Source organism: Capra hircus, chromosome 21, assembly GCF_001704415.2.
Source record: "Capra hircus breed San Clemente chromosome 21, ASM170441v1, whole genome shotgun sequence".
Classification (NCBI taxonomy): domain Eukaryota; kingdom Metazoa; phylum Chordata; class Mammalia; order Artiodactyla; family Bovidae; genus Capra; species Capra hircus.
Window position 1 is genome coordinate 4261224 of NC_030828.1, and position 24227 is coordinate 4285450.

At 38.0% G+C, this 24227-nt stretch overlaps 1 protein-coding gene across 1 annotated transcript in view; it reads left to right on the forward strand.

Annotated features, from left to right (window-relative positions):
• Positions 1854–24227, forward strand: part of LOC102178769 (ribonuclease P protein subunit p20) — a 35133-nt gene continuing 12759 nt past the window's right edge. Inside the window, 3 exon segments of the mRNA XM_018065848.1 lie at positions 1854–1929; positions 17776–17913; positions 22940–23019. Of these exon segments, the coding sequence (XP_017921337.1) occupies positions 1854–1929; positions 17776–17913; positions 22940–23019 (294 nt within the window).

The following is a 24227-nucleotide window of genomic DNA, read 5'->3' on the forward strand; positions in this document are numbered from 1 at the left end:
TATTGTCACCCTGCTTATTTAACTTATATATATCATGAGAAATGCTGGGCTGGAAGAAGCACAAGCTGGAATCAAGCTTGCCGGGAGAAATATCAATAACCTCAGACATGCAGATGACACTACCCTTATCACAGAAAGTGAAGAGGAACTAAAAAGCCTCTAGACGAGAGTGAAAAAGTTGGCTTAAAGCTCACCATTCAGAAAACTAAGATCATGGCCTCTGGTCCCATCATTTCACGGGAAATAGATGGGGAAACAGAAACAGTGGTTGACTTTATTTTTCTGGGCTCCAAAATCACTACAGATGGTGACTGCAGCCATGAAATTAAAAGGTACTTACTCCTTGGAAGAAAAGTTATGACCAACCTAGATAGCATATTGAAAAGCAGAGACATTACTTTGCCAACAAACTTCCATCTAGTCAAGGCTTTTGTTTTTCCAGTGAGAGTTGGATGGTCATGTATGGATGTGAGAGTTGGACTGTGAAGAAGGCTGAGTGCTGAAGAATTGATGCTTTTGAAGTGTGGTGTTGGAGAAGACTCTTGAGAGTCCCTTGGACTGCAAGGAGATCCAACCAGTCCATTCTAAAGGAGATCAGTCCTGGGTGTTCATTGGAAAGACTGATGCTAAAGCTGAAACTCCAATACTTTGGCCACCTCATGTGAAGAGTTGACTCCTTGGAAAAGAGTCTGATGCTGGGAGGAGAAGGGGATGGCAGAGGATGAGATGGTTGGATGGCATCACCAACTCAATGGACATGAGTTTGAATGAACTATGGTAGTTGGTGATGGACAGGGAGGCCTGGCGTGCTGCAATTCATGGAGTCACAAAGACTCGGACATGACTGAGTGACTGAACTGAACTGACTAACTCCTGGAGTTTGCTCAAACTCATGTGCATTGAGTCAGTGATAACATCCAACCATCTCATCCTCTGTCATCCCCTTCTCCTCCTGCCTTCAATCTTTCCCAGCGTCAGAGTCTTCCCAATGAGTCAGTTCCTCACATTAGGTTGTCAAAGTACATCAATATATATACATTTACTTTGCATATGCAGAGTACATGAAGTGAAATGTCAGGTTGGATGAATCACAAGCTGGAATCAAGATTGCCAGGAGAAATATCAACAATGTGAGATATGCAGATTATACCATTCTAATGGCAGAAAGAGAAGAGGAACAAAAAAGCCTCTTGATGAAGATGAAAGAGAGAAAGCTGATGTAAAACCCAACATTCAACAAACTAAGATCATGGCAACAGGCCCCGTCACTTCATGGCAAATAGATGGGAATAAAGTGGAAGAAGTGAGGGATTTTTATTTTCTTGGGCTCAAAAAAATCACTGCAGACCATGACTGCAGCCATGAAATGAAAAGATGCTTACTCCTTGTAAGGAAAGGTATGACAAATAGACCATGTTTTAAAAAGCAGAGTCATCAGTTTGCCAACAAATGTCCAATAGTCAATTTTTCCAGTAATCATGTATGGATGTGGGAATTGTAACCTAAAGAAGACTGAGCACTAAAGAATTGATGCTTTCAGATTGTGGTGCTAGAGAAGACTCTGAGAGTCCCTTGGGCTGCCAGGAGATCAAACTAATCAATCCTAAAGGAAATCAACCCTGGATATTCATTGGAAGGACTGATGCTGAAGCTGAAGCTTCAATACTTTGGCCACCTGATGCGAAGAGCTGACTCATTGGTAAAGCCCTTGATACTGGGAAAGATTAAGGGCAGGAGGAGAAGGGGGCAACAGAGAATGAGATAGTTGGACGGCATCATTAACTCAATGGACATGAGTTTGAGCAAACTCCAGGAGATAGTGAATGACAGTGAAGCCTGGTGTGCTGCAGTCCATGCAGTCTCAGAGCTGGCTACAACTGAACAAGAACAGCTTAGGTTGTGAGCAGGAGGACAAGCGGCAACAGGAGGGTAAGATGGTTGGATGGCATCATCAATCAATGGACATGAGTTTGGGCAAACTCTGGGAGATACTGAAGGACAGGGAAGCCTGGGAAGCTATAGTCCATGCAGTCTCAAAGAGCAGTACATGAATGAGCCACTGAACAGCAACTGAAATACTGTAAAGTTACTAATACTTTAATACTGTGATATAAAGTTAATATATCTCATGTTATCTTTGAGAGAATAAGAGAAGGAAAAATATTTGCTACAGAAACATACTCATAACAAAATAAGGAAGAATACTCAAACAATTACAGCCCTCTTTACTATAATAGTATTCATTGCTGATATTTATAATGACCTTCTTCTATTACATATTCCCTTTGACTTTAGCAAATATCTAAGATAGTTATCATTCTTCAGTTGGAGGAGTGACCCAAAGCTTCTCTCACAAAGTACTGAGCCATTAGTAGCCCTGCTAAGGTTGGATTGTTTTTCATCAACCTCAACCAAACAGCATGGTAATACTGAGACGTCCCAGGGGATCCAGCATACTTCCTTAACTCCACTGTGGAGTGATGTCATACAGTTTCCCCTCAGCAGTCAGAATCAATTACGCCAGCCAGTAATTTCCTTCCTTGCCTGATGATTCAGAAGTATGGAAACCCAAAGTGGCTGGAAGGCCATCTAAACCCCCAATTCAATGGAATCATGGGTCTCTCCTGTGGAAGATAAGATCTCTAGATCTGCAGAATATAAGTCATGAGAACTAGAAGCAAAAATTTCACTAGTGGATCACTAAGGATAATAATGATAGTACCATTCCCATCTCCATCTCTTGATTTCTGAAGCTGTAAACTCTTACCATCAGAGAAATACCACCGTCTACTGGATGATGATTCAAACTATGTGCAACCTCCTGGAGAACCTTGCATTTATCCTGAAAAGTATTGCCACCTACCTGGCACTGCACCTGAGTTTTCAAAAAGTCATTTCCACCATCCATCAAGCCAATGGAACATTGGAAGACCAATGAATTCCAAGAGCATGGGTATTTTATCACAGTTCTTTGCTGATACATGTTGGACACTGGCCTGAGGCACTCAAAGTGTCTGCCCAACCCAGGTGTCATTCTCAGGGCAAACAAATGCAGATTGTGACCCATCCACTGGAAGGCAATTTTTAGGAGAAACATCTCTCTTATTCTTCAAGTGCAACTAAATGGCTCATAATTTGATCATGCCTCATGTTTCTGAATCACATTGACATTCATGCTATTTGTCTTTACTACAATTTGTAGGAAAGCACCACAGGACCATTTAATAATAGTATTTTTGACAGTCACATGCATTTTTCTAACCAATTCTCTCTGTGATTGAAATGGAAATAGTTTAATTTAATACAGCATTGGTTGTTGGGAATGCAATCCTTTCCCTCTGAGATTGTATCCCCATTCACGTGCTTATTCTTTTGAGCAATGTTCCACAGTTGTCTCTTGACTCGAGAAAATGCAAACTCCATCTCATTATCTTGCTGAGAAGCAATCAACATCAGAGATTCTGTGGCAATGTAATGTGCCTCTCGTGGGAGTCAGCATGAACTGAACAGGACTCACTCTCTTATGCCTCTTACCCGCTGCCCCCCCCCAAATCATCAAAAGAAAAATAATCCAAGCTTATCTATTGGAAGTTGTTATTATTATTATTTGCCTTTTGACTCCCTTCACCCATTTCTCTCACCCCTTGTCCTCTGCCTCTGGCAGCCACCAATCTTTTCTTTGTATCTATGACCTTGCTTTGTTTTGTATTGTTTTTCAGGTTCAACATATAAGAGTGATCATAGGGTACTTGTTTTTTTCAGAGATTATTTCTATGTGAGCTAAATTGTTGCAAATTGTTACATGAAAACTACAGCAGAGGATGCCTTGATGAGCATTTAGAGTGCACATATTCTTTTAGAGGATCTCTTGATTCATGTGGCTCTCAGGCATTGGAGAGTGAATCAAAAGGAGGGAGCAGCAAGTGTTGCATCCCCAGGACCTCAGTTCTCTTTGACTCTCCTATCTCTACAATATTTCTGCCCCTCCCTTCTGGTCCCAGTGCCCACACATCCTCCTCACACTCTCTCCATCATGTCTTCTCTTATAAGACCTTTTTCCTTCTGGTCAATCATACCCCTCCCCCCAGCACACATCCATGAATCTCAAAAGCTCTTGTTCCTTACTCTGTGTCTCAAGAATTTTTAGGTGTAATATGGGATGACCAGTGGAAATGTATCAATATAAAAATATGAAAGGGGACTATTTTCTTTCAGAAAATGCCATTCTCCCAGTGAGACAAAGATGCTTTCAGAGCCAGCCACCATACAGTAGTGGCTGCTCTTCTTTTGACCCAGTCTCACATCCTTGTATCTGCTGTGAGTCACTGGAACATCAATGTGAGCACATGTGAGCTGTGAGACAAGGACAGATTATGTCATGTGACACAGGTGACAACGTGGGAGCTTTCCAAAAGGAAGGTAAAACCCCTTCAAAAAGTATTGTCAAATGAAAGATGTCATCCTCCAAAAGGAAACTAGAAAACAAATTACAGTTAGGATAGTAAAGTTTGAAAAGTCATGGTGATAATTTGCATGGAAAGTCCTTTGCAATTTCATGGTTATTTTTGAGTTTTTTCCCCCAGAGTTTTTCTAATCGGCTGTTTCTAATTTATGGGGAGTGAGAGAAATGTAATTATGACTGGCTGAATCACAGAAAGTCGAAAATCACTGAATGTAGGTCCATTCTGTGGAATTAGACCATGTGCTATTATTATGATTACCCAGTTACCATACCTCTGGAGTTGCAGCTATATCCAAGAATATTTGAACTTACTAACTGAGCTAACATTTGGGCAAATTTAGGTATTATAATAGTATTGAATAAGTGTGAGTATTTGAATACTATTAATACTATTGGATAAATTTGGGTATTATAATGTTATCATAACTTTAAAAATTAAAAAAAATTGCCATTGATAATAATTTGCCCACAATTTCCTCAAATGCACTGTTTCATTTGACTTATTTTTAGTTTCTACTTTTCCATATTAGCAAACACAAACAAAAACAGTATTTGGGGGCCACTTTTTGGTGATAAGTTGCATGCCTCAATAATTTTTAAACTGTCTTGAGTAAAGGAAAAGCATTACAACATTCCTCATGCCATCCAGAACCTTGCTTAACGCTGAGCTGTGGGAAGTACACATTGTACTTGTCCCACACATTTATGTTTGCTCAGGAAAACATAAATACATACATATGCACATGCACAGGTTGTGAGTTTTTTTTGCTCAGACAAATCCATACTCAACATACCATCCTGGATCTTGCATTTTATAAAGTGCTGCAGGCGTTCTTCCAATGGAATACATTTTATGCTACTTCTTTTTAATGACTCTGAAGTAATCAAGAATTTGATTGGAACATAATAGCTTCCACCATTCAAGTTGTTTAAAAATAGCATGACAATAAATGTTTGTGTCCATTTTGATTTTATTCTATTAGTATCATTATTATTTTTTGCTTGTACTATATTTCTGTCAAATAAATTCATAAGTCAAAATTTATGAACACTTATTACTTCAACAAATAGTGCCACATTTTATGCCATAATTTGATATGAATTGATAGTGTAAAAGTGTCTATTTTTCACCACTTTTTTCACTCTGAATGTTATGATACCTGTTATAATGAGTTTATATATATATATATGTATATATACATATATTTTCAAGCTACTATGATACTAGAAATCAACTATAAGGAACAAAACCTGAAACAAACACAAAGATGTACAAAGATGTGGAGTCTGAACAGTATGGTACCAAGCAACCAGTGGATCATGGAATATATTTTAAAAAACACCAAAGCAAACAAACAAACAAAAAAAAACCACAGCTACCAAAAACTTATGGGATGCAGCAAAAGCAATTCTCAGAGGGGATTTTATAGTGATACAAGCTTACCTGGGTTGGGGGGAGGGATGGTGGGGAGAAAAATTTCAAATAAACAACCTAAGCTAACATGTAAAGGAACTAGAAAAAGAAGAACAAGCAAAACCCAAGTCAGTAAAAGTATGAAATCATAAAAATTAAAAAATAGAAACTACAAAAATAGAAAAGATTAATGAAACTACATGTTGGCTCTTTGAAAAGACTGAGGAAAAAAAAAATGTTTAGTCAGACTCATCAAGAGAAAAAAGGGCCAAGATCAATAAAATCGTAAATGAAAAAGAAGTTACAACCAAAATCAAAGAAGTACCAAAGATCATAAGAGACTATTCCAAACAACTATGCTCTAACCTAGAAGAAATTAACGAATTCTTAGCAATCTACAATCTCTGAAGAAAGAACCAACAAGAAATAAAAAGTGTGAACAGACCAGTCAATGAGATTGAATCAGTAATTTAAAAACTCCCAACAAACAAAAGTCCAGGACCACATGGATTTCCAGGTCAATATTATCAAATATTTAGAGAAGAATTAACACATATCCTTCTGAAACTTACAAGAATTTGCAGAGGAAGGACAGCTCACAAACTTAACGTATGAGGCCAGTGTCACCCTGAAATCCAAAACAGACAATGATACCAAAAAAAAAAAATAAATAAAACAAACAAACAAACAAAAAAGATTATAGGTCATTATCACTGATGAACGTAGATGTGAAAATCCTCAATAAAATAATAGCAAACTAAATCCAGCAATACATTTAAAGGACCCTACACTATGATCAAATGAGATTTATCCCAGGGATGAAATGATGGTTCATTATCAACAAATCAATTAATGTGATACACCACATTAACAAGTGATCATGCCAATAAATGCAGGAAAACTTTTGACAAAATTCAACATAATTTATGATTTAAAAGGTATGGAGGAAATGTACCTCAACATATAAAAACCATATATGATAGCCCCACAGCTAAAATATGATATTCAACAGTGAAAAGCTGAAAGCATTTTCTCTAAGATCAGGAAGAAGATAAAGAGTCTTACTCTCACCACTTGTATACAATATGTGGTTGGAAGTTCTAGCCATAGCAATCAGACAAGCAAAAGAAATAAAAGGCACAAAAATGCAAAAGAAAGAAGTAAAACTATCACTTGCAGAAACTATCACTGTTTGAAGAAACATGATATTATACATAGAAACACTAAATACAGCCCCAAAGCACTACTACTATCACTGAGTTTGGTTAAGGTGCAGCATAAAAAATTAATATGCAGAAATCTGTTGTATTTCTATACATTAACAATGAACTCTCAGAAAGAGAAGTTTGAAAAGAAATCCCATTGACAGTTGCACCAGAAAGATTAAAATACCTAGGAATTGACCTAACTAAAGAAGTAAATGATCCGCATTCTAAAAATTTGGCTTCCCAGGTGGCTCAGTGGATAAAGAATCTGTCTGCAATGCAGGAGACATGGGTTTGATCTCTGTATAGGGAAGATCCTCTGGAGTAGGGAATGGCAACCCACTCCAGTATTCTTACCTGGAGAATCCCATGGACAGAGGAGCCTGGCAGACTATGGTCCAGTGGGTCACAAAAAGCTGGACATGACTGAAGTGACTGAGCACACACACACACTCCAAAAATTATGAGACATTAGTAAAAAAAAAAAAATGAAGATAACATAAAAAGATGGAAAATGAACTCTGTTGATGAATAAAAGAATTAATATTTGATATGACCATACTATCCAAGGTAATCTACAGATTAAATGCAATCCCTATCAAAATACCAATGGCATTTTTCACAGAACTGGAACAAATCATTTTGAAAATTGTATGAAAATGCAAAAGATCTTGGATAGCCAAAGCGTTCTTGAGAAATTAGAATTGAGCTGGAAGTATCATGGACCCTGACTTCAGACTATATTATGAAGCTGCAGTAATCAAACCAGCATGGTATTGGCACAAAAACTGACACAGAGATTAATAGAAGACAATAGAGAGCCCAGAAATACATGCATGCACTTACGATCAATTAATCAATGACAAAAGAAGCAATAGTATATTTTGGAAAAGACAGTCTCTTCAATAAATAGTGCTGGGAGACCAGGAAAGCTACATGGAAAAAATGAAGTTAGAATATTATCTCATACCGCATACAAAAATAAACTCAAACTGGAATAAAGATGCAAATGCAAGATGGGAAATCATAAAACTCCTAGGAGAAAACACAGGCAGGATACTTTTTGACAAAAATTGCAGCAATATTTTTAAAATCTATCCCCTAAGACAAATAAAGCAAAAGCAAAAAATAAACAAGTTGGAACTAATAAAACTATAAAGATTTTTACAGCAAAGGAAACTATTAACAAAATGAAAAGACAGTCTAGAGTGGGAGAACTTAGTTTTAAGTGATATGACTTGGGAGATAAGGGATTAATATCCATAAATATAAATAGCTCGTACAATGTAAAAAACATACAGTGTGATTTTTTAAAAGGGCAGTAGACATAAATAAGCATGTTTCCAAAGAAGCTATACAGATGCTATATAGAGATGCTAAAGAAGCTATATAGAGATGGCAAGAGTCTCATGAGAAGATGTTCAACATAGTTAATCATCAGAGACATGCAAATCAAAACTGCAGTAAGAAACCTCATACACATCAGAATGACTATCATTAAATAGAAGACATATCAAATGTTGGCTAGTGTGGGGAGGAAATCCCTTGTACACTGTTTGTGAGAATATTAATTGGTATACCCACTTAAAGAAGATTATGACCTTTACTCAAAAGCTAAAAAATTGTTTCCTATGATCCAGCTCTTCCACTCCTGGGCCTATATTCAAAGATAATGAAAACCCTAATTCAAAAATACACATGAACCCTAATATTTGTGACAGCTTTATTCACAATAGCCAAAATATGAAAGTAAACTAAGTTTTCATGAACAAATGAATGGAGAAGGAGAATTATATATATATTTTATATATATATATATACACACACACACATATATGTACACAGACACATATATGTATACATACACACTCACAATGGAATTTTAGTCATACAGAAGAATGAAATTTTGCAAGTTGCAACAATATGATGCTTAGTGAAATATGTCAGAGAAACACAAACATGGTATGTTATAAGTTACATGTAGAATCTAAAAAATAAAGCATATGAACTTAGAAAACAAACAAAAATTAGACTCATAGATATTGAGAACTAAGTAGTAGTTACCAATGGGGAGGGGGGAAGGAGGGACAAGATAGGTATATGGGATTAAGAGAAACTGACTATTATATATAAAATAAATAAGGTTCTAGGCTATATTGTACTGCACAGAGAACACACCCATTATTATACAATAACTTTAAGTATAATCTATAAAAATTTTGAGTCACAATGTTGTACACCTGAAATTAATACAATATTGTAAGTCAACTATAACTCAATAAAAAATAAGTGAAGGGAAAATTTAATAACATAAATACCTCTGGAAAGTTTTCAAATATTTTCAAATGAAATAATACACTTTTAAAAGCACTTTTGAATTGGAGACTTTTGTTTCTGGGAAGATAGAGTTGATATCTTTACCTTATTTCTCCTACTAAATACAAAACTCCTGAAAATTATGTGAAACACGTATTTTAAAATTTGAAAAGATGAAGCAGCTGTGGAAAGAAGATAAGTTATTTTACATTAATTCTAGCTCAACAAAAAATCAATAAAAAGAAAAGGAAAAAGGGAAAAAAAGGTTGACATCATGTAGTATACATTAATCGGAGAAGGCAATGGCAACCCACTCCAGTACTCTTGCCTGGAAAATCCCATGGATGGAGAAGCCTGGTAGGCTGCAGTCCATGGGGTCGCGAAGTCGGGCACAACTGAACGACTGCACTTTCACTTTTCCCTTTCATGCATTGGAGAAGGAAATGGCAACCCACTCCAGTGTTCTTGCCTGGAGAATTCCAGGGACGGGGGAGCCTGGTGGGCTGCCGTCTATGGGGTCACACAGAGTTGAACACGACTGAAGCAACTTAGCAGCAGCAGCAGCAGCAGTATACATTAACATAACACACTCATGCACACACACACACACACACACACACACACACACTGATTGCATAGAAACGTGACAATCAAGTAGAAAACCCTTGACCAAAATAATTTCAAAATGACTATTAATTGAAATATATAATAAAACTATAAAATAATTACATTTAAAATTGGAAAGTATTTATCTGGGTATGCTTTAAGGAATGATTAAATGTAAATACAAAATAAATATGGAAGTGACTAATGGGATTAATACTATAAAATTTTCAATTTCAGTATGTCAAATATATAAGAAAAATGCCAACAGAGAGGAAACAATTGGGAATGGGAGGCTTTCTCTAGTCATTCAGTATTACTCAAAAACAGTTACAGTGCCCTTCAAGGATTTTAGAAGAACCTCTATGTGTAGTTCTCCATGATACCAACTACAGTGTAGTGCAATAAGTGAGCAGATAGGGAGCCTAAAGTCAGAAAATCTAAGTTTTTATTCTGGCTTTGTCATAGGTACATGACTCAGAATCTCTGTGCTTCAACTTTCTTACCTATAAGACAGAGACAGCAATACCTATGCCACTAGGATTGTTGTGAGACTTACCACATTGAAAGTCTTGAAATATTGTCTGGTGCCTCATTACAGATAGCAATATGATGATGATGATGGTGGTGGTGGTGATGATATTAATGGTGGTGGTGATAGTGATAGTGATTATTACTGTGGTAAAGAAGAAGAAGATAGTGAAAGTGGTGGTAGTTGTAATCAACAGGAAGAAGAGGCATAGGAAGAGGACTCAATGGCTAAGAAAATTACTGAAATTTTCCTCCCAAATTCACATGCCCTCTGGAACTCCGACTACTTTTGTTCTTTCAAGTTAATGCATGCATCTTCAGAAAAGTATGGTTAATTTCAATATAAGTAATTAAAAATGTTTATAGAAAATATTTGTTGTTGTTCAGTCACCAACTTGTGTCTGACTATTTGTGACCCCTGGACTTCAGCACGTCAGTCTTCCCTGTCCCACACCATCTCCCAGAGTTTGCCCAAATTAATGCCCATTGGATCAGTGATGCTATCCAATCATCTCATCCTCTTTTTCCCTTTTTTCCTTCTGCCTTCAATCTTTCCCAGCATAAAGGTCTTTTGCAATGAGTTGGGTGTTTGCATCAGGTAGCCAAATTACCGGAGTTTCAGCTTTGACATCAGTACTTCCAATGAATATTCAAGGTTGATTTCCTTTAAGAGTGTCTGGTTTGATCTTCTTGCTGTCCAAGGGAATCTCAAGAGTCTTCTCCAGCACCAGAGTTTGAAGGCATCAGTTCTTTGGTACTCTGCCTTCTTTATGGTCCAGCTCTCACATTTGTACATGACTACTGGAAAGATCATAGCCTTGACAATATGCAACTTTGTTGGCAAAGTGATGTCTTAGCTTTTTAACACACTGTCTATGTTTGTCATAGCTTTCCAGCCAAGAAGCAATCATCTAATTTCAAGGCTGCTGTCACCATCCACATTGATTTTAGAACCCAAGAAGAGGAAATCAGTCAATGTTTCCACATTTTCCCCCATTTACTTGCTGAAGTGATGGGACTGGATGCCATAATCTTAGTTTTTTTTAATATCAAGTTTTAAGCCGGCTTATTAACTCTTCTCCTTTACCCTCATCATGAGGTTCTTTAGTTCCTCTTCATGTTCTGCCATTGTATCATCTGCATATCTGAGGTTGTTGATATTTCCCCAGGCAAACTTGATTCCAGTTTGTAACTCATTCAGCCTGGCATTTCTCAAGATGCCCTCTGTGTATAAGTTAAATAAACAGGGTGACAAAAAACAGCCTTGTACCCCTTGGTATGCATTTTCATAAGAGGATTTTCAGCAGTATTTTACAGAATTGATTCAGTATTCAACCCTGATTTTGGAAAATATTTTAAAAGCTGTTAGGAAAGCTCTAAATATATACATATATATATATATGTATATGGCCATGAACATTTCTGGGATAGTAAGGCTCAAATACAAAATTACTCAACCAAACTTTTAGAGTAGAGAGAAATGAATATTTCAGAGGTATCAATATGGCAGGCATGTAGAGTGTAAAGTTCTAGACATACCTATTCAGATTTGGGGATATGCTCTTTTTATAATTAGTTTGACATTTCACAAGCTCATGTTACAAAATTCTTTCCTAAAGTTTGTATAAGTTCACTGAATATTTTGAAATTTGGCATGATAAAGATAGTAGCTATATGTAGTCAAAGTCACACAATGCTAAAGAGTGTAGAGTAAGCTAACAAAGTTAACTTTGCCACAAACCAAGCCTATATCTTGGAATTGTCTTTTAGATTATATCTTCTTTTCCAAACTGACAGTTTATATATGATGGATTTGAAATTCCAAAAGAAATCAATAAAATATTCTTCTGAAAGATTTTTAAAACTCTTAAACAAAAATTTCATTTCATATTAAACTATAACCTTTATAAATAACAGCAAAAATAGCCTCTTAATTATTAAATGTAGTTAAAATCGGAGGTTTTTTTTTTGTTGTTTGTTTTGTTTTGTTTTTGCATTTTGGTCAACATCAGTTTAGTATAAGACATTGATTCTAGATGATAAAAGATGAAATGAGAGCTATATTGAGAAATATCTGGTAAGATAAAAGTTAGTGGGCCATGTTTCCCTGTCCATGACCTAAAAATACAGTTGAATTTCTTTTGAGATCATAATTTAGGTGCTATAAAATGCAAACATTTTCACATTTGTAACATACATGTAACCATCACCAAAAACAAGATAGAGAATCTGTATTTTCCCCATCTCAGTGAGTTCATTCATGTCTCTTTCTGTTCTCCAGGCCCACATTAGAGTGACTAGTTTGTAAAATGAGTACATTTGTTCATACGTTGTTCTCTGAACTGTTGAAAATGAAGCAGTTTAGCATAGTAACAACTGTCGTATTTTCCAAATTTCTTTTTACAGCTCTAACATAAGATACAGATTACTTTCACATTTTACATGAGCATGTGAAACTTAAATTTTGTAGGTGGTACTCAAACAGGACTGAAAACTCCTTTGGCCAGGGGGATCTGATTACAGAACTTCCACAGAACTGGTGAAACAGACTCTTGGAGGGCACAACCAAAACCTTGTGTGCACTGGGAGCCAGAAGAAAGGAACAGTGTCTCCACAGAGACTGAGCCAGACTTGCCAATGAGTGTCCAGGAGTCTCCGGTGGAGGCATGGATAGAGAGTGGCCTGCTGCAGGGTCAAAGGCACTGAATACAAGGGTGCCTGAACAAGTCCTATGAAGGAGGTCGCCATTAGCTTCGATATCCCTACCATAGTTTGGCTTCAGGCCAAAAATACAGGGAGGGAACACAAAATTGGATTAAAGATTTACTGATCATGGCCACACCCATCAAAACCAGACCCAGTTTGTCCCAAAATCAGTCTCTCCCATCACTTGAAGCTTCCATAAGCCTCTTATCCTTATCCATCAGAGGGCAGACAAAATGAAAACCACAATCACAGAAAACTAATCAAACTGATCACATGGACCACAGCCTTGTCTAACTCAAAGAAACTATAAGCCATGCCACGTAGGGCCACTCAAGATGGATGGGTCAAAGTGGAGGGTTTTGACAAAACGTGGTCCACTGGAAAAGAGAATGGCAAACCACTTCAGCATTCTTGCTCTCAGAGCACCATGAACAGTGTGAAAAGGCAAAAAAGTATGAAACTGAAAGATGAACTCACTAGGTTGGTAGGTGCCCAATACGTTACTGGAGATGAGTGGAGAAATAACTTCAAAAGGAATGAAGAAATGGATTCAAAGCCAAAACAGAGCCTAGCTGTGGATGTGACTGGTGATGGAAGTACAGTCTGATGCTGTAAAGAACAATATTGCATAGAAACCAGGAATTTTAGGTCCATGAATCAAGGTAAATTGGAAGTGGTAAAACAGAGGATGACAAGAGTGAACACTGACTATTTAGGAATCAGTGAACTAAAAAGTACTGGAACAGGCAAATTTAATTCAGATGACCATTATATCTACTACTGTAGACAAGAATCCCTTAGAAGAAATGGAATAACCTTCACAGTCAACAAGAGTCCAAAATGCAGTACTTGGGTGCATTGACCAAAGTGACAGAATGATCTCTGTTAATTTCCAAGACAAACCATTCATTATCAGAGTTATCCAAGTCTATGCATCAAACAATAATGCCAAAGAAGCTGAAGTTGAATGGTTCCATGAAAACCTACAAGACCTTTTAGAACTAATACCCCAAAAAGATGTCTTTTTCATCGTAGGGGAGAGGAATGCAAAAGTAGGAAGTCAAGAGATATCTGGAGTAATAGGCAAGTTTGGCCTTAGAGTACAAAATGAAGCAGGGAAAAGGCCAGCAGTGTTTTGCCAAGAAAACACTCTGGTCATAGCAAACACCCTCTTCCAACAACACAAAAGATGACTCTACATATGGCATCACCAGATGGAGAATACCAAAATCAGATTGATTAGATTATTTGCAGCTGAAGATGGAGAAGTTCTATACAGTCAGCAAAAAAAGAAAAACAGGAACTGACTGTGGCTCAGATCACAAACTCCTTATTACCAAATTCAGACTTACATTGAAGAAAGTAGGGAAAACCACTAGACCATTCAGGTATGAGCTAAGTCAAATCCCTTATGATTATACACTGGAAGTGACAAATAGATTCCAGGGATTAGATCTAATATAGTGCCTGAAGAGCTATGGACAGAGATGTGTGACATTGTACAGAAGGCAGTGATTAAGACTATCCGCAAGGAAAAAATGCAAAAGGGCAAAATGGTTGCCTGAGGAGGCCTTACAAATAACTGAGATAACAGGAGTGAAAAGCAAAAGAGAAAAGGAAAGGTATACTTATTTGAATGCAGAGTTCCAAAGAATAGCAAGGAGAGATAAGAAAGCCTTCCTCAGTGATCAACACAAAGAAACAGAGGAAAACAGTAGAATGGGAAAGGCTAGAGATCTCTTCAAGAAAATTAGAGATACGAAGGGAACGTTTCATGCAAAGACAGGCATAAAAAAGGACAGAAATGGTATGGACCTAACAGAAGCAGAAGATATTAAGAAAAGCTGGCAAGAGTAAACAGAAGAATACAAAAAAGTTTTTCGTTTTTTTTTTTTTTTTGCAGTCCATGGGGTCGCAAAGAGTCAGACACAACTGAGTGACTGAAGTCTGTACATTATTATCCTGCTTATTTAACTTATATGCAGAGTACATTATGCAAAATGCTGGGCTGGATGAAGCACAAGCTGGAATCAAGATTGCTGGGAGAAATATCAATAACCTCAGATATGCAGGCGACACCACCCTTATGGCAGAAAGTGAACAGAAACTTAAGAGCCTCCTGATTAAAGTGAAAGAGGAGAGTGAAAAAGGTGGCTTAAAACTCAACATTTAAAAAAACTAAGATCATGGCATTCATTCCCATCATTTCATGGCAAATAGATGGGGAACCAATGGAAACAGTGACAGACTATTCTCTTGGGATCCAAAATCATGGCAGATGGGGACTGTAGCCACTAAATTAAAAGATGCATGCTCCTTGGAATAAGAGCTATGACCAGTCTAGACAGGATAATAAAAAGCAGAGACAGTACTTTGTGACAAATGTCTATCTAGTCAAAGCCATGGTTTTTCCAGTAGTCATGTATGGATGTGAGAGTTGAACCGTAAAGAAAGCTGAGCACTGAAGAACTGATGCTTTTGAACTGTGGTGGTGTTGGAGAAGACTCTTCAGTGTTCCTTGGACTGCAAGGAGATCAAACTTGTCAATCCTAAAGGAAATCAGTTTTGAATATTCATTGGAAGGACCGATGCTGAAGCTGGAGCTCCAATACTTTTGCGACCTCATGTAAATAACTGACTTATTGGAAAAGACCCTGATGCTGGGGAAGATTGAAGGAAGGAGGAGAAGGGGATGACAGAGAATGAGATGCTTAGATGGCATCACCAACTCGATGGACATAAGTTTGAGTATGCGTTGGGAGTTGGTGATGGACAGGGAAGCCTGGCATGTTGCAGTCCATGGGTTGCAAAGAGTCAGACACAATTGAGCAACTGAACTCAGCAAGTTAATCACAAACACAGAAATCAGAGCTGTAATAAAAAAAAAAATCTTGCAACAAACAAAAGGCCAATGCTAGCTAACATCACAGGCGAATTCTTCCAAAAGTTAGAGATGAGTTAACACCTATCCTGCTCAAACTCTTCCAGAAAATTGCAGAAGATGGGAAACTCTCAATCCCATCGTATGAGGTTACCATTACCCTGATACCAAAACCAGATAAAGGTATCAAAATAAAGAAAATTACAGGCCAATATCACTCATAAACATAGATGCAAACATACTCAACAAAATTCTACCAAACAGAATCCAACAATACATTAAAAGGATCATACATCAAGATCACATGGGTGTTATCCCAGTGATGCAAGAACTCTTCAGTATCTGGAAATCAACCAATGTGACAGGCCATATTAACAAGTTGAAAGACAGAAAAAAAAAAAGTATGATCTTCTCAACAGATGCAGAGAAAGCTTTTAACAAAATTCAACACTGGTTAATGATAAAGACTCTCCAGAAAGTAGGCATAGAAGGAACATACCTCAACATAATAAAGGCCATATACAACAAATCCATGGCAAGCATTATTCTCAACAGTGAGAAAATTAATGTGTTTGGTGCAAGAGGAGCAAAAGCAAGGTCACTGCAGCCACGAAATTAAAAGACGCTTGCTCCTTGGAAGAAAAGCTATGACCAACTGAGACAGCATATTAAAAAGCAGAGACATTACTTAGCCAATAAAGGTCTATCTGGTCAAAGCTATGGTTTTTCCAGTAGTCATGTATCAATGTGAGAGTTGGACTCTAAAGATAGCTGAGTGCTGAAGAATTGATGCTTTTGAACTGTGGTGTTGGAGAAGACTCTTGAGAGTCCCTTGGACTGCAAGGAGATCAAACCAGTCAATCCTAAAGGAAATCAGTCCTGAATATTCATTGGAAGGACTGATGCTGAAGCTGAAACTCCAATAATTTGTCCACCTGATGTGAAGAACTGACTCCTTGGAAAAGACCCTGATGCTGGGAAAGATTGAAAGCAGGAGGAGAAAGGTTTGACAGAGGATGAAATGGTTGAATGGCATCACTGACTTGATGGACATGAGTTTGAGCAAGCTCTGGGAGTTGGTGATGGACAGGGAAGCTTGGCATGCTGCAGTCCATGGGGTCGCAAACATTTGGACACGACATGGCCACTGAACAACAGCAACAAATTACAGAATATTGTACATCAACTACTCTTCAATAATAACAATAAATATAAATATGTAATAAATAATAAAAGCTATATATATAATAAAGTTCATAATAAAAAAGTAAATTTGTCTTTCCTGAGATTTGGACAGACTCAGCTCTGGAAAAGTTTAGAAGTTCTGGTGAGAGTGAGCCAGGCAGTTAGATCAGGTCTATAATTTGAATGTCAACTACAACCAAGCCCTCCACATTGAGAGATATATTCTATATTCACACAGACATGGCTTGTGGCTGGTCACCTTTTGTTGACTGTGAAGATCTGCAGCAAAAATCTTCTGGGTTAAGTAGCCATTTCCCATTCATTTTTGGAGTTTCTATGCATATGAGGAAAAGTTAATGATTAAATATGGACTAAAATGTCAACTCCTATTAACTGATCAGAATTATAATTTTGACTTTAATGTGTTACAATCCTATGTCTTCAAGCGTTAATATTTGTTTTGCATTTTTAGATGGCTACCCCAAAGAAGAAATGATTTATAGATGGAGAAAAAACTCGGTTGAGGCAGCTGATCAGAAATCCTGGCGGCTTTATCAGTTTGACTTCATGGGCCTCAGAAACACCACGGAAATTGTGCAAACATCAGCAGGTAAGAAATAACTTAAAGTGTAATTCTCAAAAAAAAAAAAAAAAAGGACCAACCCTCTGACTTTTTCCTTGATGCCTAAGGCGTATCTTTCATGTAGAATTCCTTCCTATGTGTGTTTTAGCCAATTATACTCAGGCAGCCATGATTCCTAAGTAATATTTGAGGCAAGACAGCTGACCTAAAGTCAAAAATGTTCAATGCTTTAATTGTGATAGGGAAAGGGTGATTAGAATTGTCTTACACTTTTAAATTGAGACCATGTTGGCTTTATGTCTATAAATCCTCTCATCACTGCATTATGTCTATAAATCCTCTCATCACTGAACAGATTTATATAAGCCAATTTCACTAATGGTAAGAGTTCTACAACTTTCCACATACATGACAAACATGAGATACTATATATAATACACAAAATAAAAAGCTGATGTGAAATGTCCTTTGAGTTTCAGTTTCTAGCTTCTTCCTTTCCTTTGAACTATGTCTCTTTTTCAATATATTGAGCCCAACAATTATCCACCAATTTGGCTTTAAGTGAACATTATATGCATATTATAACATGTATTTAGATGAAAGAGATGCTTCACCTATTAATGTCTTTAAATATACTTTTTTGTTTTATGGATGTTTTTGTTTGTTTTCTGGTAATTCCCAAATAAGAATCTATGGTTCACTATTTTGCAATTCATTTTTTTCTAACAGGATTTGGGGAGTAGATTGGTTTCAAGTCAGTTTTTCTTCTGATCTAGTTATTTGCTAATATAAATAATTTATTGGCTCTTAAAACTCCATAATAATTTGTTTCATATGACTAGATTAAGGTGTAAATCTCTAGTTCATCAGGCACTCTATCAGATCTAGTCCTTTAAATCTATTTTTTACTTCTACTGTATAATCATAAGGGATTTGAGTTAGGTCATACCTGAATGGTCTAGTGGTTTTCCCTACTTTCTTCAATTTAAGTCTGAATTTGGCAATAAGGAGTTCATGATCTGAGCCACAGTCAGCTCCTGGTCTTATTTTTGCTGACTGTACAGAGCTTCTCCGTCTTTGGCTGCAAAGAATATAATCAATCTGATTTCGGTGTTGACCATCATCTTTCGGTGATGTCCATGTGTAGAGTCTTCTCTTGTGTTGTTGGAAGAGGATGTTTGCTATGACCATTGTGTTCTCTTGGCAAAACTCTATTGGCCTTTGCCCTACTTCATTTTGTATTCCAAGGCCAAATTTGCCTGTTACTCCAGGTGTTTCTTGACTTCCTACTTTTGCATTCCAGTCCCCTATAATGAAAAGAACATCTTTTGGGGTGTTAGTTCTAAAAGGTCTTGTAGGTCTTCATAGAACTGTTCAACTTCAGCTTCTTCAGCGTTACTGGTTGGGGCATAGGCTTGGATTACCGTGATATTGAATGGTTTGCCTTGGAAATGAACAGAGATCATTCTGTTGTTTTTGAGATTGCATCCAAGTACTGCATTTCGGACTCTTTTGTTGACCATGATGGCCACTCCATTTCTTCTGAGGGATTCCTGCGTGCAGTAGTAGATATAATGGTCATCTGAGTTAAATTCACCCATTCCAGTCCATTTTAGTTCGCCGATTCCTAGAATGTCGACGTTCACTCTTGCCATCTCCTGTTTGACCACTTCCGATTTGCCTTGATTCATGGACCTAAAATTCCAGGTTCCTATGCAATGTTGCTCTTTATAGCATCGGACCTTGCTTCTATCACCAGTCACATCCACAACTGGGCATTGTTTTTGCTTTGGCTCCATCCCTTCATTCTTTCTGGAGTTATTTCTCCACTGATCTCCAGTAGCAAATTGGGCACCTTCCAAGCTGGGGAGTTCCTCTTTCAGTATCCTAACATTTTTCCTGTTCCTACTGCTCATGGGGTTCTCAAAGCAAGAATACTGAAGTGGTTTGCCATTCCCTTCTCCCATGGACCACATTCTGTCAGTCCTCTCCACCATGACCCGTCCGTCTTGGGTGGCCCCACATGGCATGGCTTAGTTTAATTGAGTTAGACAAGGCTGTGGTCAATGTGATCAGATTGGCTAGTTTTCTGTGATTATTGTTTCAGTGTGTCTGCCCTCTAATGCCTTCTTGCAACACTTATGGATGTGAGAGTTGGACTGTGAAAAAAGCTGAGTGCCAAAGAATTGATGCTTTTGAACTGTAGTGTTGGAGAAGACTCTTGAGAGTCCCTTGACTGCAAGGAGATCCAACCAGTCCTTTCTAAAGAAGATCAGCCCTGGGTGTTCTTTGGAAGGAATGATGCTAAAGCTAAAACTGCAGTAGTTTGGCCACCTCATGCGAAGAGTTGACTCATTGGAAAAGACTCTTGATGCTGGGAGGGATTAGGGGCAGGAGGAGAAGAGGACGACAGAGGATGAGATGGCTGGATGGCATCACTGACTTGATGGACGTGAGTTTGAGTGAACTCCAGGAGTTAGCGATCAACAGGGAGGCCTGGCGTGCTGCAATTCCTGGGGTCGCAAAAAGTCGGACATGACTGAGCGAGTGAACTGAACTGAACTGTACTGAACTGTGGGTAAAAAAAAAAAAAAAGTATGAAAAACATTCATGACAGATAGGAGCTTTCAGTTTTACTAGAAAAACATGCTAGACATGACAGGTTATTGTGTAAATTAGGAATTTATGTATCAACATTACAAATAGACATTATATTGAACTCAATTGCTTGGAAGACAGAAGAAATTAGTACTTTTTTATGAATAGAAAATTAGTATCTCCCCAAAATTCTTTTACTCACTCATGGCAAACAGAGTCTTCCCATAAAGTCAATGAATGTACTGGCGTGATAGAAGAAAGTTCTCCATCCGTTCTTCTTAGTTATCATCCCTGTTTATATATGAAGCTTCATGTCATGTTAAATATTTTCACTGTGTATCCTTTAGAAAATAAGCAAAAAGTGTATTATAAATAAGTAAATTTGCATTAAAAAATCAAACTCACATTTCTTCAACAAATCAGAAGCTGTTTGAAGATAAGAGTGAGTGGGCTCCAGAGAGGCACCACTTTCTCCCATGCCTGTCTGCAATAGCTCAGAATGTCCTAAGTCTTATTTCCTGCTGGAAGGTCCTTGATCAGTCATTTATGGTCCCTTTTTTGCACAGTCCTTCAGTTCTCTTTCCCCTTTCTCTTGCATGAAACACAACCCTAGTTAAATCCAGCCCTCTGCCCACTCTACACTTGGGCCCAAACAGCATTATAGGACAAAAAATGAATACATAGAAACACACCACTTCCATGATTTATCTCAATTTAAGTCCTTGGCCATGAATTTCAAGTGAGCCTTAAGGTAATCATATTGTATTTTGCTAGTCCAAAGTTTTTCAAACTTTACTCGTTATACTTTATTCATTGTATATTTTAAAATATTTTTTCATTATTATATCCCTTGGACTATTAATACTACAGATATTCTGACTTAGCTTTTCGTGTTCCATGGCCTTTTGGAGGGCAGCTGCTGCTACTACTGCTAAGTTGCTTCAGTTGTGTCTGACTCTGTGCGACCCCATAGATGGCAGCCCATCAGGCTCCCCCGTCCCTGGGATTCTCCAGGCAAGAACACTGGAGTGGGTTGCCATTTCCTTCTCCAATGCACGAAAGTGAAAAGTGAAAGTGAAGTCGCTCAGTCGTGTCCGACTCTTCGCGACCCCATGGACTGCAGCCTACCAGGCTCTTCCGTCCATGGGATTTTCTATGCAAGAGTACTAGAGTGGGTTGCCATTGCCTTCTCCTACATATGGTAATATCCAAGATTTTTCATCTCCCACCAAAAGCAAAATTTTCCTTTAGGGTTAATATCACTTCAATTAAAATGCAAACGCTAGTCTATTTATTCTTCTGCACTCCTAGATGGCTAGTTCCTATTTTGCTCTTGGTTTCAACCTCTGACATCTCTACCTTCCTCCTGATTTTCCACTGGTGATCTTGCCACTAATTCTCCCTAAAATGCTAAAGCAATCAGAGAACATCCAACATATTTGCTTACCTGTTCATGCAGAGTATTGCAGATGAACGCCCATTGCTTATCCATATGTGCACTAGGTCCTGCTCCTTCTACCTTATACAAGGGATTGCTCCAATATATCTCCCTCTCTCTTTTGCCACATTTTTACTCTCTACAGTGTCATTATCTCTAAAACTTAAAAACAAGCTGTTGTTTCACAAAAAGTGAAAGAAAAAAAAAGTTTATTCTGGTTGGGTCTCCAGTAGGCAACAAAGGACACGTACAAAGTGGGTAACTAGGAAGAATTTAATAAAAGGAAGGAGCTATTTGCTGCTGGCAGATCTTAGCATATATTTCAATAAGACATTATGGCAGGCAGACTAATGGCTTCCAAAGAGGTCTATGTTTAATCCCACAAACCTGTGAGTACATCGTGTTACATGGTAAATGGCATTAAGGTTGCAGGTGGAATAAAGTTGCTTTCCAGCTGACTTTCAGATGGAGATGCATCCTGGATTAGGGCCCAGTGTGACGAGGTTGGCAGAAGAGAGTCAGACAGAGAAACAACTCCCGAAGAGAAGCATAGAGTTACAAAGCTGCTGGCTTTGAAGTTGGTGTAATCAGGGAACCAGCCAAGTAATGTAGGTGGCTTTAGACAATGTAAAGAGCAAGAAAATGAATTCTAGAGCTTCTGGAAAGGAACAAAACCCTACTGATTTTAGCCAAGCAAACTACATGCCAGACTTCTAAAGATCTATAAATGCAATAATTTTTGCTGCTTTAAACCACTAAGTGGTTATTTGTTAAACAACAGCAATAGGAATATACAGGCATATTGCTGTAATCTTGAATTAGTGATACTGAGGAGCAGTTACCACTTCAGGGCTGAAGAAACAAGAACAGAGAGTGGTTACTGGAATTTTCCATGAAAGGATTTCAGCATTTGTTGCTTTGGCAGAATATCCATCCAGCCTGCAGCCTTGAGGCAGGTAAGCTAAGAATAAATGCCACAACCTCTCTCTCCTCACAATATCTGTTCCTTCCCTGCAGTTGTCGAGCTCAACCAGAAGCTGAAGCTTGAAAAACATCTAGTGTGGTCCAGGCAGCCCAGCAAGCTAGGCATAAAGCTGGTAGAAATAGTAGAAGGAAGAGTTGAAGGGGCAATAGATGCCCAATGCAATGTTATTCCCATTCTGCTTCCTCTACATGCTACTGTCCTATTTGTGCCCTTTGAAGCAAATCCTTCTAAAGAATTGTGTAGTCTCACTGATTCCAGGGCTTCTACCTCAGTGGGCTTTCATTCTAAACTTCTTAACCAGCACTGTTCTCAGCACCTGCCAGAGACCTATACAATGCTTCTCTCACCGTTATTCATCTTTCTCTCTTCTTTCTCTTCTCTTGTCTCCTACGACTCCTCTCTTGAATATTCTCCCGCTGCAGTCTCTCTGCATTTTTATGTTGTACCTTTGCTTTCTCCACATTCTAGTCCTTTAAAGTGCCCCAGGTCTCTGTTTTCTATCTGTACTCACTTCCCCCCTGAGTCTCATCCATACTTCCACGGTGTTAACTTACAAAATTACATATGCAGCCCCAGATCAAATATCTCAGAAATTCCAGCCTTGTGGATCCAATTGCTTGTTCTTTACAGGTCCCAAATCAATGCCAATAAGCACTTCCCATGTAGTCTTCCCCTGTCAGATGGTGGCTCCCCCATCATTGATATAGTTAATCCAAAACCCTCAAGGTCATCATCAACTCTTTTCTTTTTCTTACATTTCATAACTAACGTATCAGAAAATGCTGTTGACTGTACTTTATATATAGGATTTTCTCCCAGTTTTACTCATCTGAGTCACCATAATCTCTTACCTCAATTATAACATTAATCCCCTAATTTGTCCCTTTGGTTCTAGCTTTGACCACCTACAGTCCATCAAAAGATGATTCTTCATCACTGAAGTTGACATTTCTCTGCTCAGAACCTTCCATGACCCCCTCCCCCTGCTTCTTCTTAGGGCAAATGCCAGAGTCTTTACAATGCACTATACAGCTCTACATGATCTAGCCTATGATGGTTCCCCACATATCACCCACCACCTTCTCTCTGACTCTGCTTCAACCTTACCAATCATGGTCTCACTGTATGGTTTTGGACAAGCTATTTTCTGTCTATTCAATAGACACCCTTCCTCAGGGTTTCTGACTGACACACTGCATCATACTTTTTAAAAAATCTAGTCTCAGGAAATATCGTCTCATTGCATCCTATACTGACTACCTTATTAGCACTCTCAACATTCACAAGCTGATCTTATCTACCATATAACTGTATGTGTTT